General features: G+C 39.4%; 2 protein-coding genes across 2 annotated transcripts; both read left to right on the top strand.

The window, feature by feature from the left end:
- Positions 1–53: 53 nt before the first annotated feature.
- Positions 54–6,925, top strand: LOC140565722 (cytochrome P450 2M1-like). Its single transcript, XM_072691767.1, has 9 exons — positions 54–242; positions 3,973–4,135; positions 4,227–4,376; positions 4,578–4,738; positions 5,116–5,295; positions 5,482–5,623; positions 6,165–6,352; positions 6,456–6,597; positions 6,735–6,925. Exons 1-9 carry the CDS (start codon positions 54–56, stop codon positions 6,917–6,919), a joined length of 1,500 nt encoding a protein of 499 aa, XP_072547868.1. The 3' UTR covers positions 6,920–6,925.
- Positions 6,926–11,538: 4,613 nt separating this feature from the next.
- Positions 11,539–17,781, top strand: LOC140565249 (cytochrome P450 2M1-like). The gene is made up of 9 exons (XM_072691087.1): positions 11,539–11,739; positions 12,909–13,071; positions 13,163–13,312; positions 14,072–14,232; positions 14,850–15,029; positions 15,225–15,366; positions 15,728–15,915; positions 16,019–16,160; positions 16,298–17,781. The coding sequence occupies exons 1-9, from the start codon at positions 11,551–11,553 to the stop codon at positions 16,480–16,482; spliced, it is 1,500 nt and encodes a 499-aa protein (XP_072547188.1). The 5' UTR covers positions 11,539–11,550; the 3' UTR covers positions 16,483–17,781.
- Positions 17,782–18,289: the final 508 nt, after the last annotated feature.

Raw genomic sequence — 18,289 nt, 5'->3', positions numbered from 1 at the left:
TCACGCCCCTTTAACACACAGGATCCCACAGGATCTTTCCCCATCTGTACAACATGGAGCTTTTCCTGTCAAACGTCTTGTGCATTGCTGTGGCCACTGCTGTCTTCTTTTTATTTTGGAAGAGTAGAAGGACAGAATTTCAGAAGGCTTATGAGAGGCTGCCTCCAGGTCCCTCTCCTGCTCCTTTGGTGGGTAACTATTTTCAGCTGCGTGTCAAGGAGCCATACAAGCATTACCTCAAGGTTAGTAACACTCACCACTCATATCTGTTTCTTCTTATGATGTTTTTATTACAAATGTTTTGACAGTGAATGTAAGTCCAGCTACAGATAATGAATTACGTAATTAACTGTACAAAAACATAATTATATAAAAAACAGCAATGTAAAGTCCAGCAAAATAATAATCCCTCTTATTAACCCTATAAGGAAATGAGGACTTCATTTGTTGTATTGGTCACTTGTTTGTTATTGCTCTGGTCTTAAAGTAGATAAGTTAGAGGGAATAAACAAAAGGACCGGTTCTTTGAGTCAAAGGAGGTTATGTGAGCACCAACACCAGTAAGCCAGAGCTACACACAGTAGATGGCCTATTGTGTCCTTCTGCATTGTTATCACCTGTTATTAATGTGAAAGTGGATACACTCCAGACTTTTCTCCTTAGGATTTGGATTGTACCACAAATGTGTCATGAGTTTTTTACCATGGGTACAGAGCTTTACAGCGCTGCATGTTGAAAAACAACCCTTTTTATTATTTTCAACTAAAACTAAAATGAGTAAAAACTAGTAAAATTAGTTAAAATGCTTTAGAAAACCATAAAAGTGACTGACAGGAGTATGAAGCTGTAGAACACACTTTTTGGTTCTGCAGTTTTTCTTAATTGCTTTCCTGCATTTTATTTTATGAAGAATTATTAAAATGATAAAATATTAAAACGCTAAGAACAGCCACCACACCAGCTCATACTGTTCAACATAACAAAATAGTTTAATTTACAAGCTTGTAAGTCAGTTACAATGTTTAATTAATGTTTCATTCCTAAATAAATCCATCAAGAAGTACAATAAGTACTTAAATAAGTACAAAGTATTCTGAATCTGAGTCCTATTTAAATAACACAAAAACAAAAATAGGCCTTCTTATAAAGAGCACCCCCAGGGACCCTCAGAGACCCCAGAGGCAATATACTTTGAAAACGATTACACACTATATGGACAAAAGTATTAGGACGCCTACACATTACACCAACAGGAGCTTTAATCACATATAACCTGTATCCATTAATGTGGAGTTGGTCCCCCATTTGCAGCTCTAACAGGAACAGACAGATACTGAGTCAGCAGAGTGTTGGTGACTGCAATTTTGTGTGATCTGGCACTTCGTGGCTGAGTTGCTGTGGTTCCTATACAGACGATTGTGGAATATCTAGGAGGGAAAGAAAATACAAACGGACTTGTTGCAGTGGTGGCTTCCTGTAACAGTACCACCCTGGAATTCAGTGAGCTCTTTAGAGCCACCCAGTCTTGTGCAACTGGTTGTTAAGGCAGACTGCATGGCTAGGTGCTTGATTTTATACACCTGTGGCAAAAGGGACTGAATGAACCATCTGACCTCAATGATTAAGAGGTGTCCCAATGTTTTTGTCCATATAGTGTAAGATTATTTCTGGGTATGTTTCATCATAAATGAGCGAAATGAGAGCAATAATTCACCCTGGAGTATGTGACTGCATCATAGATGCTCTACTATTTGTGAGTCCAATAAATCGCTGCTAAATGAACCTGTCACAGCAGCAGATTGCTTACAATACTTGTCTACTTCCCCATGGCAATGTTTATTGGATGTATTAAACAGTGTTTAAACATCTCTGTTCTTACCTCCTTATTAACAAATCAGTATAAAAATAAACCTCTTACTGCATAAGCCCTAAAATTGACGTCTGGCTCACCTGATAACAAGCCACAGAATCCACACCTTCAGGGTGGACGGTGCTCCACCCTCTCCCTGTTACGTCACAGCTCTGACTCCTGACTGGACCAGTCTCCTATCTCCGCTCTTTCTTCAATCCCCAGAAACTCACTGGGATGTCATGTTCATTTAACTGCTTATGGAAGTTAGCAAGTTTGACTGGCACTTTCTCTGCCGCAGAAGGACACCCCCTTGCCTCACTAATGTAAAGTCTCTGGGGGATTCTCTATTCTTCTCTAGTTTGGACTAATGTACTTGGTAGTACTGGCTTAGACTCGCGAGTACAAACTCCTGAGGACGCTGTGTGCGGATTCTGCTATTGGAACAGCAGCATGGTGCGTAATGCATCATGAGATACTTGGCTGTCCCCAGTGCACACAAGCCGCGCCCTGGTGCATCCTCGATGACACAGGTGGAACAATAACACATCTGGGCATTTGGACTGTTTTCTGCTAGACGTGAACTTTATGGAACAGTACATCTGACGCTCTCGGTTTCCGCACTGACTGGGAGGGTCTGAGCAGAACTTTAGACTTTGATCGAGTTTTATTTTCCTCTCATTCGGTCTGACTCGCTTGTCAGCACAGGATCTTTCCCCATCTGTACAACATGGAGCTTTTCCTGTCAAACGTCTTGTGCATTGCCGTGGCCACTGCTGTCTTCTTTTTATTTTGGAAGAGTAGAAAGACAGAATATCAGAAGGCTTATGAGAGGCTGCCTCCAGGTCCCTCTCCTGCTCCTTTGGTGGGTAACTATTTTCAGCTGCGTGTCAAGGAGCCGTACAAGCATTACCTTAAGGTTAGTAACACTCACCACTCATATCTGTTTCTTCTTATGATGTTTTTATTATAAACGTTTTGACAGTGAATGTAAGTCCAGCTACAGATAATGAATTACGTAATTAACTGTACAAAAACATAATTATATAAAAATAGCAATGTAAAGTCCAGCAAAATAATAATCCCTCTTATTAACCCTATAAGGAAATGAGGACGTCATTTGTTGTATTGGTCACTTGTTTGTTATTGCTCTGGTCTTAAAGTAGATAAGTTAGAGGGAATAAACAAAAGGACCTGTTCTTTGAGTCAAAGGAGGTTATGTGAGCACCAACACCAGTAAGACAAAGCAACACAAACATATAAGCAGTTTCCCAGCAGCTACACACAGTAGATGGCCTATTGTGTCCTTCTGCATTATCACCTGTTATTAATGTGAAAGTGGATACACTCCAGACTTTTCTCCTTAGGATTTGGATTGTACCACAAATGTGTCATGAGTTTGTTACCATGGGTACAGAGCTTTACAGCGCTGCATGTTGAAAAACAACCCTTTTTATTATTTTCAACTAAAACTAAAATGAGTAAAAACTAGTAAAATTAGTTAAAATTCTTTAGAAAAACATAAAAGTGACTGACAGGAGTATGAAGCTGTAGAACACACTTAACATGTTGGTTCTGCATTTTTTCTCAATTGCAAGTATTGAAATGATTAAATATTAAAAAGGATAAGCAGCCACCACATTTATACTGTTCAACAGAACACAATAGTTTACATTTACATGCTTGTTACATTTTAAAATTGATTAGAAATGTTTTATTAATGTTTCATTATTAAATTAATCCATTAATAAATGCAAACAGTCCTTCCAAATAAAAGTACAAAAGTACTCATACTCCTCATGTTAGTGCATTTTCCCATGATATACCTGTACCAACTGCACTTGTCTTTGTTTGACTTTGAAATGCAGTCAGTACAAATTGTAAAAGAGTTGTTCAGATGAGTGGAGGTGTGGTAAAGAGGACAGGCTGTTTTACATGACATTCAGGCCATTAATTTAAACAGATGGCCAATCATGTGTTTATAACCTCTGAGGCAGATCAACTGATGCAGATACAGTCATGTTATGTTAAAGGTCAGTGAAGAAAACTGCCTGGACTAATGTTTACAGTTTCAGTTTCAGTTGATTTGAAATTGTATCTAATCTCACAATTTTCTGCATCAGCTGAGTGAAAAGTATGGCTCCATCTTCACCCTCTGGTTTGCTAACACTCCTGTTGTGGTGATCTCTGGATACCAAGCCTTGAAGGACTCTATGATTGGCCTGGGTGAAGAGTTTAGCGGTCGTGCAAACTATCCCCTCCTACTGAAGGTCACTGAGGGATATGGTGAGTTCATTCTGCACAGCAGCAAAAGCACTGAGCCCAGTAAATATTTTCCTGCTCTTCATGTTCTGTGCATGTTTTCTCTACTCTACAGGTGTTTTGGTCAGCAATGGGGACAGGTGGAAGCAACTGCGAAGATTCTGCATCACAACCCTGAAGAATTTTGGTATGGGTCGGCAAAGCATTGAGGAAAAAGTAAAGGAAGAGGCCAGTTATCTGGTGCAAACTTTCAGCACATTTGGAGGTACAGCGGCTATCTATTAAATGTTGTGAAGTCTCCCAGAAAATTGGTTGCAATTACAAATGCTTTTGTGAGCTGTCAAAGAGTTTAAGCAAATAAAAGCTTGTCTTTCTTTTACCTTAACTGCTTTCTCATGTTACAAAGCTCCTAATTATACAGCAGTAATGTCTGCAGTAATTCTGGCTAATCTTTTTCCCCATTCAGACTCTGCATTTAATCCCAGAGATATGCTATCTGAAGCAGTGTGTAATGTGATCTGTTCGGTTGTGCTTGGCCGAAGATTTAAACCTGATGACCCACAGTTAAAACTTTTCATCAGAAGCATTACCGAATACTTCAGTTTTCTGAATGGCTCTGTTGGTCAGGTACTGTATTCAACTTCAGTAGTTGATTTTAAAACTGATCTGCTTTCTTATAATGTTTTTTCTCCATTCTGTTTGCAAACAATACTTGTAAAATCCTTTTATTTAAATTCAGTTCTTGTTTTTATACTAATCATCAGTCTGAAATGATTTTGTCTAAAGAAAATCCTAAGCAATCATCAATCCTAATAAATCTTGTTGTAAACACCAGATGTATATTTTTTTATTGGATATATGATGCATGTAGCATACAGTACACATTTCCTTTTTCCTTATTTTGATTTTGAATTCTTGAACTCATGCAAATTAATCTTTTAATGATCTCACAACTTAACACCATGGATCATCTATTCATACTTTCATCTTTCTCTCTCTTACAGGCCTACAACATTTTCCCCAGAATTGTTAGCCTCTTTCCTGGAAAGATCCATGAAGTGCTTTCACTTGTGAAGGAGACTAAAGCTTCTCTAAAACTCGAGGTAGAGGCAAGGAGGAAGTCTTTGGATCCTTCATCACCACCACAGGACTTCATTGAAGCCTTCCTTATACGAATGGAGGAGGTAAAGTCTTCTTTATGTATGCTATTAGTATACTAAGTTAGTATAGTATACTGCAATTAGTATTAAGTCATTTTGGGTGACAGAATTGTTTACATTGGCAGTTAAAATGAAATAGTAAAACGTGTTCTGCATGAAATCCTATGGTATAGCAAACAGATAATGACAGTGAGTTTCTTTATTCTGCAGGAGAAACACAATCCTAATACAGACTTTAATTTCAACAACCTGTTGAGCACATTGTGGAGCCTGTTTAGTGCTGGCACTGAAACCACCTCCTCTACTATTAGACAGGGCCTACTGCTCATGATGAAGCATCCAGATATCCAAGGTGACAAATGACATGACACTAGACATCCCATTGCACACTCAGTCTTTAGGAGTAACACATTTGAATATTTCTTTAATAGCAAGTGCTGCATCATGTCAGAGAATAAATCAGACTAATGAGGGTGTTGGGTCTGTATTTAGCAGAGAGAGGACACTACTCCAAAGGAGCAATATAGTGGCATGATGTGCATGGTCTAGCCAAACCTCAACAGTAGAAATGGCATGTTCCTTCCCACTTCTGTAAAGCATGTCACCCCATACAGCATTACACTTGCAAATATTGAGGGCACACCTACTGAAGGGGATATCAATGCAAAACACAATCTGGGATAAGCTTTTTATTATACTGCAGGAGTCTACAATATATTGATACACTGTGTGCATGAGGCCTTTCCTAGGTAGTGCATTACAGCACCATTGGACTATTCATACATCTCATCAACAAGTTAAAATATCATTTGACCAGGAGTGCTAAAACATCTGTATATGTCTGTGTGTGTTTAGAGAGAGTGTATTAATCCTCCCTCTGTCATTCTTAATAGCAAAAATCCAGAAGGAGATTGATGAGGTGGTGGGGCCACACCGGTGCCCCTCTATTGATGACAGACGGAACATGCCTTACACAGATGCAGTCATTCACGAGATCCAGCGTAGCACTGACCTCGCCCCTACCTCTGTTCCACATAAAATGCTTCGTGACACTGAGTTTAACAACTACTTAATCCCAAAGGTACCCTGGATAACTGAGCAGCATGCAGTTTTGGATATGTAGCTCATTGCACAAAACATTCAAGCTCATTTGTTAAGATTCTTGCATTTCCTTTGTTTGTCAGGGAGCCATAGTTCTGCCTTTACTATCCTCTGTGCTTACTGACCCCAAACTTTGGAAGAACCCAAACCATTTTGATCCAGATAATTTCCTGGATGAAGAAGGACGATTCAAGAAGAATGATGCATTTGTTCCATTTGGAATGGGTGAGCTAAAACCTTTACAACTGTCTATTTAAAGCACCTCAGTAACAGCTTGTTTTCAAATGAGCTAATTCAGGATTCCATCTTATTGTCTATACCAATTCCTAAACACTCCTCCCTGTGTGGTGTGTGTTGTGCAGGAAAGCGGGCCTGTTTAGGTGAGGCTCTGGCCCGTGTGGAGGTCTTTATCTTCATCACTTCTCTCCTCCAGCACTTCACCTTCAAGGCCACGGATCCGCCGGAGCAGATTGACACCACTCCTCTTATCTGCAGCTTTGGTCGCTTGCCTCGCTCTTTTGAATGCTATGCTGTTCGCAGGACATAGACATCAGTACTAATTAACATCAGTTCATGATACAGTCTTGATTCTGCATCAATATCATGTATCAGTATACTGTCTTAATTCTGCATTACCAAAACTTATTTTAGTGGCGTAAACACTTTCTGAATCAGGGATGGTGGTTTGGTAGTTCAGATTTAATAGAGCTTTCTGTTATGGCTGGTTAGGCCAGATATCTAGTGATGAACACTCGCAGAGATTGGTCCAATGCAAGTACTTTTCATAACATAAAAGGAGGGAAATACACAGTACAAACAAAAGCAAAATGTTATATTGAGATACAATTCTTAAAATTGAATACTGCACAATTTGGCAACATCAGTCAGACAGAGCTGGATAGATGATGCAGAGCGGAGGCAATTAAATGCTATTATTTGTTTACTTCCCTCCCATCCACCAGATGGCATCTATTCCCTGGATGTGAAATGACCTTGAAGCAAGATGTAATAGATACACTGACAGCATGGTGGAACACACCAGATTACTGTATAGTATTGATCAATAGCTTCAGCATCAGGGTTTTAGTCTTGTTACATTACCTTCCAGAATAAAAATATATTATTAATTCACATTGTGTGTCAGTGCAGAGATTAAAGCTGGGTCCTGGGGTGAGGAAGGGGGTTTAGTGACCTTCAGCTTAGTCCTGTCCAGAAAGGTATACCTTCAACAGTCCGGTGTATTTATGTTCGATGCAGCTTTCAGTCTTTGTAGGGTATATATTTGCCATACTCCATCATGAATCTGATTTTTCAAGCAAAAGTTGAAGATGAAGCACCATCATTCTGGAGTATACAGCTCCACTGCTACACAGCGCAATGCTCAACGCCTAGTATTTGAGTAGGGGGCCAATAGGTTCATGTTTATCTGCTCCATAGGTTCCTATTCTGTTGGCAGTACTTCTCTACAGGGAGTAGACAGGGACTGTGGTTGTACATTTGCTTCTCTGTGTCAGCAATGGGTGTAACCTAAAGTAGCTAAATGCATTAATTAAAAGGGGTGTCCACAAATATTTGGACATAAAGTGTATTTTCATATGTACAGCTTTTAATATTTACCAACAATAGGTAAATACATCATTAGTGATGGTTATCTCTACACAAATCGTGACATTGTCATAAGAGTCAAGGTGGAAAATGAGATTCTGAGTGCTGAATGTACTGATGGGCCGTATTAGAGTTGATGACTGAAGAGTGTCTGTACCTGCACTGAATAGCTCATTTTTACCCCACATGCAAATGTCCATTCAATTCCATAGTCCATGTCTCAGGACAGTCTGGCTGGCAGGGGTGGTCATAGCTGCACTGGAGCCCGATATGCACATGAACTTGACGGACTCTCTCAGACGTCCTCATGAAACCCACACTACGACCAAGGAAACCACAAACGAACCCTCCAGGTTGGCTTAGCTTAAGCGTAATTCTCGGCGATGGGGAGATCACGTTTGCTCGGTATATACCTCAGCTCTCAGGTGAACCAAACAGAAGACATGGTGTCGTACGTAGTTCGAGGGTTGTCAACATAAAAGTCCACAGTGAATGACGTGAACGTGACATGCAGAGCTGAAAGTCCATGAGCAGGGAAATGAACCGAACATCAACATAAGATAAGATAAGATTAGATAGTCCTTTATTAGTCCCACAGTGGGGAAATTCTCAGTGTCAGGGCAGAAAGGGATAGCAAGACACTCAGTTACAAAAAAATGTAGATAAATAATTAAACTATATACACAATATAAATAAGAATAAAAAAAGCAATAGCAATATTATTTACAGGTTATTGCAGAGGGGGACCTCTGTTCCCTGAACATGTGTGTGTAGTTTAAGTGTGTGTGTATGTGGTCCGCTGGGAGCAGTGTTGGTTGTACAGTCTGACGGCAGCCGGAAAGAAGGACCTGTGATACCGCTCCTTCACACACTTGGGATGAAGCAGCCTGTCACTAAAGGAGCTGCCCAGTGCAGCCAGAGTCTCATGCATGGGGTGGGAGCTGTTCTCCAGAATGGATGCCAGCTTGGCTGTCATCCTCCTGTCTCTCACCACCTGCATAAGAGTCCTTGACCTTGAAGCCTGTTGACCTGACACAATCATGTCTTTCATCTATCTCTTCGAGTGTACATACAGTTCTCTAAGAATCATACTCGATAGCAAGGCACCAATGATGTCTTTTTAAGATGATTTTGGATTCTAATATTATTTTAACTATAATTAGCCTTTTTTATAACCTGAAACCCATTAAAGCACATTTCAACAGCTTTCTATTCGTCAAATGTAATCTCATTCTTTTTACTGTTTCTGGGCCAAACTCACAGTTTAAAGTCTTTAATGAAGAATCTGAGTCTTATTTAAATAACACAAAAATAAAAATAGGCCTATTTATAAAGAGTACCCCCAGGGACCCTCAGAGACCCCAGAGGCAATATACTTTAAAAACGATTACACACTATATGGACAAAAGTATTAGGACACCTACACATTACACCAACAGGAGCTTTAATCACATATAACCTGTATCCATTAATGTGGAGTTGGTCCCCCATTTGCAGCTCTAACAGGAACAGACAGATACTGAGTCAGCAGAGTGTTGGTGACTGCAATTTTGTGTGATCTGGCACTTCGTGGCTGAGTTGCTGTGGTTCCTATACAGACGATTGTGGAATATCTAGGAGGGAAAGAAAATACAAACGGACTTGTTGCAGTGGTGCGCCCTGTAACAGTACCACCCTGGAATTCAGTGAGCTCTTTAGAGCCACCCAGTCTTGTGCAACTGGTTGTTAAGGCAGACTGCATGGCTAGGTGCTTGATTTTATACACCTGTGGCAAAAGGGACTGAATGAACCATCTGACCTCAATGATTAAGAGGTGTCCCAATGTTTTTGTCCATATAGTGTAAGATTATTTCTGGGTATGTTTCATCATAAATGAGCGCAATAATTCACCCTGGAGTATGTGACTGCATCATAGATGCTCTACTATTTGTGAATCCAATAAATCGCTGCTAAATGAACCTGTCACAGCAGCAGATTGCTTACAATACTCGTCTACTTCCTCAGGTCAATGTTTATTGGATGTATTAAACAGTGTTTAAACATCTCTGTTCTTACCTCCTTATTAACAAATCAGTATAAAAAATAAACTTCTTACTGCATAAGCCCTAAAATTGATCATTTATCATATTACATCAAATGATCACAATCTCTTACACAGCACTAAGCAGATTTGGGAATCACTGCTAATCACAGTCAATATCTAATTTAGTATTCTGAAGTTCTGTTTTAAAGTATTTACAATTTTGGCACTGGAGAAAAGTTTAGATCTGACTATTTCAAACCAATATGTTGTTATATATTCATTGATACTCCAGAAGAGCAGAATGTTTAGATGGTGTTGGACTACTGCACTCTATCTGCTCTATTAATGCTAATCCAGATGTTGTGCCAATTGGTCCATTTCAGAAATGTCTGGAATAGGCAGATATACTGTGTAAAATACAGTATCCAGCACTGCCTCACAATCACTATACTGATGCATCACTAGTATCTGTAAAATTCACTTTTAGAGAACCTCTCATTTTTAAAGAACCTCTTCTAGTAATATCAATAATGCAGTCTTGCTTAGATGTTGGGAACTGGACAGGTGTTCATTTCTGGGAAGTATCTAAGTAAATGTTTGGCAAGCAAACAAAATTAAAATGTAAATCCCAGCATTTTTGGACGTAACCTCAGAGTCACAGAGAGTCTGTTCATTTTGGAAGCATCTGCTCCATTTCTTCTCTGTTCAGATTTCTGCTTTATTTATGACTCTGCGTTTCTACATCACGCACCTCCATCTACCTCCCTCTGTGTCAACAAGAGAACATGGATGCTCATCACGCAGTAGAAACAGACAGTCACGCTTCACCCCAGCACCACAAGTTAGTGCTTGTTGAACAAGTTCTTGTTGAAGTTAGCAAGTGTTACAAGATTGAGGTTCACGCCCCTTTAAGAGCTGTCTGTGAATGCACACTATATTTTGTTCAGGTTCATTTTTGGGCGGATGCAGCAGCAGGTTTGAAGAGGCTGCTGTGTGCTCCTGCTCTGCCCCGTGTTGATGATAAAAAAAGATCTACGGCTCTTTCCTCTGTTTGGCCAGTGTTACATGCATTTAGAGTTCTTGATGCTAAATAAATGAAAGACGTGCTGGGAAACTTAACCCGGACTCTCGTGACTCACTCTGAAAGAAAACCAAGGTTGAATAAAAGTGGGTATTTCCCTAGAGCAGTTAGCTCTAGCCTGAGGAGCTCCATCTACAAAGTTCAACTGCTTCCCGTCTGTGGGACTTTCTCTGACTGGCACTTTCTCTGACGCAGAAGGACACCTCCTGGCCTCGCTAATGTAAAGTCTCTGGGGGATAGTTTGGACTAATGTACTTGGTAGTACTGGCTTAGACTCGCGAGTACAAACTCCTGAGGACGGGACAATAACACATCCGGGCATTTGGACTGGTTTCCTCACAAACTGCCAGAACTGCGCTGTGCTTTAAGGGAGGGTCTGAGCAGAACTTTAGACTTTGATCGAGTTTTATTTTCCTCTCATTCGGTCTGACTCGCTTGTCAGCACAGGATCTTTCCCCATCTGTACAACATGGAGCTTTTCCTGTCAAACGTCTTGTGCATTGCCGTGGCCACTGCTGTCTTCTTTTTATTTTGGAAGAGTAGAAGGACAGAATATCAGAAGGCTTATGAGAGGCTGCCTCCAGGTCCCTCTCCTGCTCCTTTGGTGGGTAACTATTTTCAGCTGCGTGTCAAGGAGCCATACAAGCATTACCTCAAGGTTAGTAACACTCACCACTCATATCTGTTTCTTCTTATGATGTTTTTATTACAAACGTTTTGACAGTGAATGTAAGTCCAGCTACAGATAATGAATTACGTAATTAACTGTACAAAAACATAATTATATAGAAATAGCAATGTAAAGTCCAGCAAAATAATAATCCCTCTTATTAACCCTATAAGGAAATGAGGACGTCATTTGTTGTATTGGTCACTTGTTTGTTATTGCTCTGGTCTTAAAGTAGATAAGTTAGAGGGAATAAACAAAAGGACCTGTTCTTTGAGTCAAAGGAGGTTATGTGAGCACCAACACCAGTAAGACAAAGCAAACAAACATATAAGCAGTTTGCCAGCAGCTACACACAGTAGATGGCCTATTGTGTCCTTCTGCATTGTTATCACCTGTTATTAATGTGAAAGTGGATACACTCCAGACTTTTCTCCTTAGGATTTGGATTGTACCACAAATGTGTCATGAGTTTGTTACCATGGGTACAGAGCTTTACAGCGCTGCATGTTGAAAAACAACCCTTTTTATTATTTTCAACTAAAACTAAAATGAGTAAAAACTAGTAAAATTAGTTAAAATGCTTTAGAAAAACATAAAAGTGACTGACAGGAGTATGAAGCTGTAGAACACACCTAACCACCACATCAGCTTATATTGTTCAACAGAACACAATGCTTACATGCTTGTAACACAGTTAAATTATGAAATTGATTAGAAATGTTTTATTAATGTTTCATTATTAAATTAATCCATCAATAAATGCAAACAGTCCTTCCAAATAAAAGTACAAAAGTACTCATACTCTTTATGCATTTTCCCATGATATAACTGTACCAACTGCTCTTGTCTTTATTTAAAAAAAAATCATTTGACTTTGAAATGCAGTCACTACAAATTGTAAAAGAGTTTTGATGAGTGGAGGTGTGGTAAAGAGGACAGGCCGTTTTACATGACATTCAGGCCATTAATTTAAACAGATGGCCAATCATGTGTTTATAACCTCTGAGGCAGATTAACTGATGCAGATACAATCATGTTATGTTAAAAGTCAGTGAAGAAAACTGCCTGGACTAATGTTTACAGTTTCAGTTTCAGTTGGATCAGTTGATAAAAAACTGATTTGAAATTGTATCTAATCTCACAATTTTCTGCATCAGCTGAGTGAAAAGTATGGCTCCATCTTCACCCTCTGGTTTGCTAACACTCCTGTTGTGGTGATCTCTGGATACCAAGCCTTGAAGGACTCTATGATTGGCCTGGGTGAAGAGTTTAGCGGTCGAGCAAACTATCCCCTCCTACTGAAGGTCACTGAGGGATATGGTGAGTTCATTCTGCACAGCAGCAAAAGCACTGAGTCCAGTAAATATTTTCCTGCTCTTCATGTTCTGTGCATGTTTTCTCTACTCTACAGGTGTTATGGTCAGCAATGGGGACAGGTGGAAGCAACTGCGAAGATTCTGCATCACAACCCTGAAGAACTTTGGTATGGGTCGGCAAAGCATTGAGGAAAAAGTAAAGGAAGAGGCCAGTTATCTGGTGCAAACTTTCAGCACATTTGGAGGTACAGCGTTGCTATCTATTAAATGTTGCAAAGTCTTGCGAGTTTAGACTAGTTTAGTTAGTTATTTAACAGTAAAATCACATTTACGTTTAAGACTGGAAAATCTACCTCAGCAATAGGGCTTGGAAGCTGGATTTTGACACAGGTTGCTACTGAGGAAAAGTGTCATCCAACCCTACAGTAAATATTGTGTTCCCACATTCCCAATTTTGATCTTACTTTAAAAGACATACTGGAAAACTCACCATAATTAAAACCTGTGATTAAAAATACAGCATTCCAGTGTATTTACTAATTCATTATATACAAACTATCCATTTCATGCCTGAACAATATCAGCATTTGTTGGGCTTAACAGGTATGCTGGCAAGGGTAAACCTGTTTCTGAAAGGGCAATCAATAAGATATTTATTAACTTGTGTAGAATTGCAGAGAATGCTAAAGTCCCACTTGACAGAGCTGGTGAAAGCACTCTAGATGGCATTTCCAGTAAAACACCTTGAAATCACTGAAAGACTCTGCAGAATTTCTTAGTGCCAGAATAGTTTTGAGAAGCCTCACTTTAATGGGAACAGCCCTGTGCTATACAGTATATGTATTATATGTAGCTCATGAAGGGCGTGATGTGAGCTGTCAAAGAGTTTAAGCAAATGAAAGCTTGTCTTTCTTTTACCTTAACTGCTTTCTCATGTTACAAAGCTCCTAATTATACAACAGTAATGTCTGCAGTAATTCTGACTAATCTATTTCCCCCTTCAGACTCTGCATTTAATCCCAGAGATCTGCTATCTGAAGCAGTGTGCAATGTGATCTGTTCGGTTGTGCTTGGCCGAAGATTTAAACTTGATGATCCACAGTTAAAACTTTTCATCAGAAGCATTGACGGATACTTCAGTTTTCTGAGTGGCTCTGTTGGTCAGGTACTGTATTCAACTTCAGTAGTTGATTTTGTTTTTCTCCATTCTGTTTGCAAACAATATCTGTAGTTTTTAAGTGCTTGTCCAACAACCATGTTGAGTACAGTAATACCAAATCTGAGAGAACTGACTGATAATTGTGAGCTAAACATACAGACCCTGATCAATCCTCAGATTCCCAGTGTTTTTGGTCTCTCAAGCTCTAGACTTTATGTACACTCACATACACTCACTTATCAGGGTTTAAAATGTACACAGCCCTTCTGTCCTTCTGTCTCTGTCTCTAAAATCCTTTTATTTAAATTCAGTTCTTGTAACTGGTTTTTATACTAATAATCAATCTGAAATTATTCTGTCTAAAGACAATCCTGAGCAATCACAAGAAGACAGCGTCTGCTTAAAGACATTTTTTTTTATATATATACTGAGACTGGCTTGTTGTTAACACCAGATGTATAATTTTTTATTGGATATATGATGCATGTAGCATACAGTACACATTTCCTTATTCCATATTTTGATTTTAAATTCTTGAACTCATGCAAATTAAACTTTTAATGATCTCACAACTTAACACCATGGATCATCTATTCATACTTTCATCTTCCTCTCTCTTACAGGCCTACAACATTTTCCCCAGAATTGTTAGCCTCTTTCCTGGAAAGATCCATGAAGTGCTTTCACTTGTGAAGGAGACTAAAGCTTCTCTAAAACTCGAGGTAGAGGCAAGGAGGAAGACTTTGAATCCTTCATCACCACCACAGGACTTCATTGAAGCCTTCCTTATACGAATGGAAGAGGTAAAGTCTTCTTTATGTATGCTATTAGTATACTAAGTTAGTATAGTATACTGCTATTAGTATTAAGTCATTTTGGGTGACAGAATTGTTTACATTGGCAGTTAAAATGGAACAGCTGAAATAGTAAAACGTGTTCTGCATGAAATCCTATGGTATAGCAAACAGATAATGACAGTGAGTTTCTTTATTCTGCAGGAGAAACACAATACTAATACAGACTTTAATTTCAACAACCTGTTGAGCACATTGTGGAGCCTGTTTAGTGCTGGCACTGAAACCACCTCCTCTACTATTAGACAGGGCCTACTGCTCATGATGAAGCATCCAGATATCCAAGGTGACAAATGACATGACACTAGACATCCCATTGCACACTCAGTCTTTAGGAGTAACACACTTGAATATTTCTTTAATAGCACAAAGTGCTGCATCATGTCAGAGAATAAATCAGACTAATGAGGGTGTTGGGTCTGTATTTAGCAGAGAGAGGACACTACTCCAAAGGAGCAATATAGTGGCATGATGTGCATGGTCTAGCCAAACCTCAACAGTAGAAATAAAAATTATAAAATTCATTACTCATGGAAGTTAGTCAATTTGACTGGCACTTTCCCTGCCAGTCAAATCTGTGAACTTTATGGAACAGTACTTGGGCTGCAACAGACCTGTATTAATCCTCCCTCTGTCATTCTTAATAGCAAAAATCCAGAAGGAGATTGATGAGGTCGTAGGGCCACACCGGTGCCCCTCTATTGATGACAGACGGAAAATGCCTTACACAGATGCAGTCATTCACGAGGTCCAGCGCAGGACTGACATCGCCCCTACCTCTGTTCCACATAAAATGCTTCGTGACACTGAGTTTAACAACTACTTAATCCCAAAGGTACCCTGGATAACTGAGCAGCATGCAGTTTTGGATATGTAGCTCATTGCACAAAACATTCAAGCTCATTTGTTAAGATTCTTGCATTTCCTTTGTTTGTCAGGGAGCCATAGTTCTGCCTTTACTATCCTCTGTGCTTACTGACCCCAAACTTTGGAAGAACCCAAACCATTTTGATCCAGAGAATTTCCTGGATGAAGAAGGACGATTCAAGAAGAATGATGCATTTGTTCCATTTGGAATGGGTGAGCTAAAACCTTTACAACTGTCTATTTAAAGCACCTCAGTAACAGCTTGTTTTCTAATGAGCTAATTCAGGATTCCATCTTATTGTCTATACCAATTCCTAAACACTCCTCCCTGTGTGGTGTGTGTTGTGCAGGAAAGCGGGCCTGTTTAGGTGAGGCTCTGGCCCGTGTGGAGGTCTTTATCTTCATCACTTCTCTTCTCCAGCACTTCACCTTCAAGGCCACGGATCCGCCGGAGCAGATTGACACCACTCCTCTTATCTGCAGCTTTGGTCGCTTGCCTCGCTCTTTTGAATGCTATGCTGTTCGCAGGACATAGACATCAGTACTAATTAACATCAGTTCATGATACAGTCTTGATTCTGCATCAATATCATGTATCAGTATACTGTCTTAATTCTGCATTACCAAAACTTATTTTGTCTTTTATCATCTTCAGCCTTTATTATTATTATTATTATTATTATTAATAATACAATATGTTACATTTTGAGATACAATGTTTAAAATTGAATACTGCACAATTTGGCAACATCAGTCAGACAGAACTGAAAGGATGATGCAGAGCGGAGGCAATTAAATGCTATTATTTGTTTACTTCCCTCCCATCCACCAGACGGCATCTATTCCCTTGAAGCAAGATGTAATAGATACACTGACAGCATGGTGGAACACACCAGATTACTGTATTGTATTGATCAATAGCTTCAGCATCAGGGTTTTAGTCTTGTTACATTACCTTCCAGAATAAAGATATTATTAATTCATGTTGTCACAGTGCAGAGATTAAAGCTGGGTCCTGGGTTGAGGAAGGGGGTTTAGTGACCTTTAGCTTAGTCCTGTCCAGAAAGGTATACCTTTGACGTTTCGGTGTATTTATGTTCGATGCAGCTTTCAGTCTTTGTAGGGTATATATTTGCCATACCCCATCATGAATCTGATTTTTCAAGCAAAAATACAGCTCCACTGCTACACAGCGCAATGCTCAACGCCTAGTATTTGAGTAGGGGGCCAACAGGTTCATGTTTATCTGCTCCATAGGTTCCTATTCTGTTGGCAGTACTTCTCTACAGGGAGTAGACAGGGACTGTGGTTGTACATTTGCTTCTCTGTGTCAGCAATGGGTGTAACCTAAAGTACCTAAATGCATTAATTAAAAGGGGTGTCCATAAATATTTGGACATAAATTGTATTTTCATATGTACAGCTTTTAATATTTACCAACAATAGGTAAATACATCATTAGTGATGGTTACCTCTACACAAATCGTGACATTGTCATAAGAGTCAAGGTGGAAAATGAGATTCTGAGTGCTGAATGTACTGATGGGCCATATTAGAGTTGATGACTGAAGAGTGTCTGTACCTGCACTGAATAGCTCATTTTTACCCCACATGCAAATGTCCATTCAATTCCATAATCCATGTCTCAGGACAGTCTGGCTGGCAGGGGTGGTCATAGTTGCACTGGAGCCCGGTGCCTCCCTGTGGAGTGTGGCTACTGGTGTTGCGTTGATTGTCCAGCAGGCTAATTCCCAGCCTTTATTGTTGCCATTGTTTGTTGATTTCTGACTGGGCCTGGAATTAAAAACAGGACAGAAAGACCTTCTATATGATCTTGTCACTAGCAATCATGTCTTTCATCTATCTCTTTGAGTGTACATACAGTTCTCTAAAAATCATACTCGATAGCAATGCACCAAAGATGTCTTTTTAAAATGACTTTGGATTCTAATATTATTTTAACTATAATTAGCCTTTTTTATAACCTGAAACCCATTAAAGCACATTTCAACAGCTTTCTATTCGTCAAATGTAATCTCATTCTTTTGTCTTATTTAAATAACACAAAAACAAAAATAGGCCTACTTATAAAGAGCACCCCCAGGGACCCTCAGAGACCCCAGAGGCAATATACTTTAAAAACAATTACACACTATATGGACAAAAGTATTAGGACACCTACACATTACACCAACAGGAGCTTTAATCACATATAACCTGTAGCCATTAATGTGGAGTTGGTCAATGTTGACCTCAGGTCAGTGTTTATTGGATGTATTAAACAGTGTTTAAACATCTCTGTTCTTACCTCCTTATTAACAAAACAGTACAAAAATAAACCT

Source organism: Salminus brasiliensis, chromosome 11, assembly GCF_030463535.1.
Source record: "Salminus brasiliensis chromosome 11, fSalBra1.hap2, whole genome shotgun sequence".
NCBI classification, from domain to species: domain Eukaryota; kingdom Metazoa; phylum Chordata; class Actinopteri; order Characiformes; family Bryconidae; genus Salminus; species Salminus brasiliensis.
Note: the sequence above shows the minus strand (reverse complement) of the source record. Positions and strands in the feature narration are given on the sequence as shown.

What these genes read in the sequence shown, in the direction of transcription:
- LOC140565249 (XM_072691087.1), top strand. Translation starts at nt 11,551, where the DNA reads ATGGAGCTTTTCCTGTCAAACGTCTTGTGCATTGCCGTGGCCACTGCT. An exon ending in CATACAAGCATTACCTCAAG is followed by an intron (nt 11,740 to 12,908) that starts GTTAGTAACACT and finishes TTTCTGCATCAG; the next exon opens with CTGAGTGAAAAGTATGGCTC. An exon ending in GAAGGTCACTGAGGGATATG is followed by an intron (nt 13,072 to 13,162) that starts GTGAGTTCATTC and finishes TCTACTCTACAG; the next exon opens with GTGTTATGGTCAGCAATGGG.
- LOC140565722 (XM_072691767.1), top strand. Translation starts at nt 54, where the DNA reads ATGGAGCTTTTCCTGTCAAACGTCTTGTGCATTGCTGTGGCCACTGCT. An exon ending in GAAGCATCCAGATATCCAAG is followed by an intron (nt 5,624 to 6,164) that starts GTGACAAATGAC and finishes CATTCTTAATAG; the next exon opens with CAAAAATCCAGAAGGAGATT. An exon ending in ATTTGTTCCATTTGGAATGG is followed by an intron (nt 6,598 to 6,734) that starts GTGAGCTAAAAC and finishes TGTGTTGTGCAG; the next exon opens with GAAAGCGGGCCTGTTTAGGT.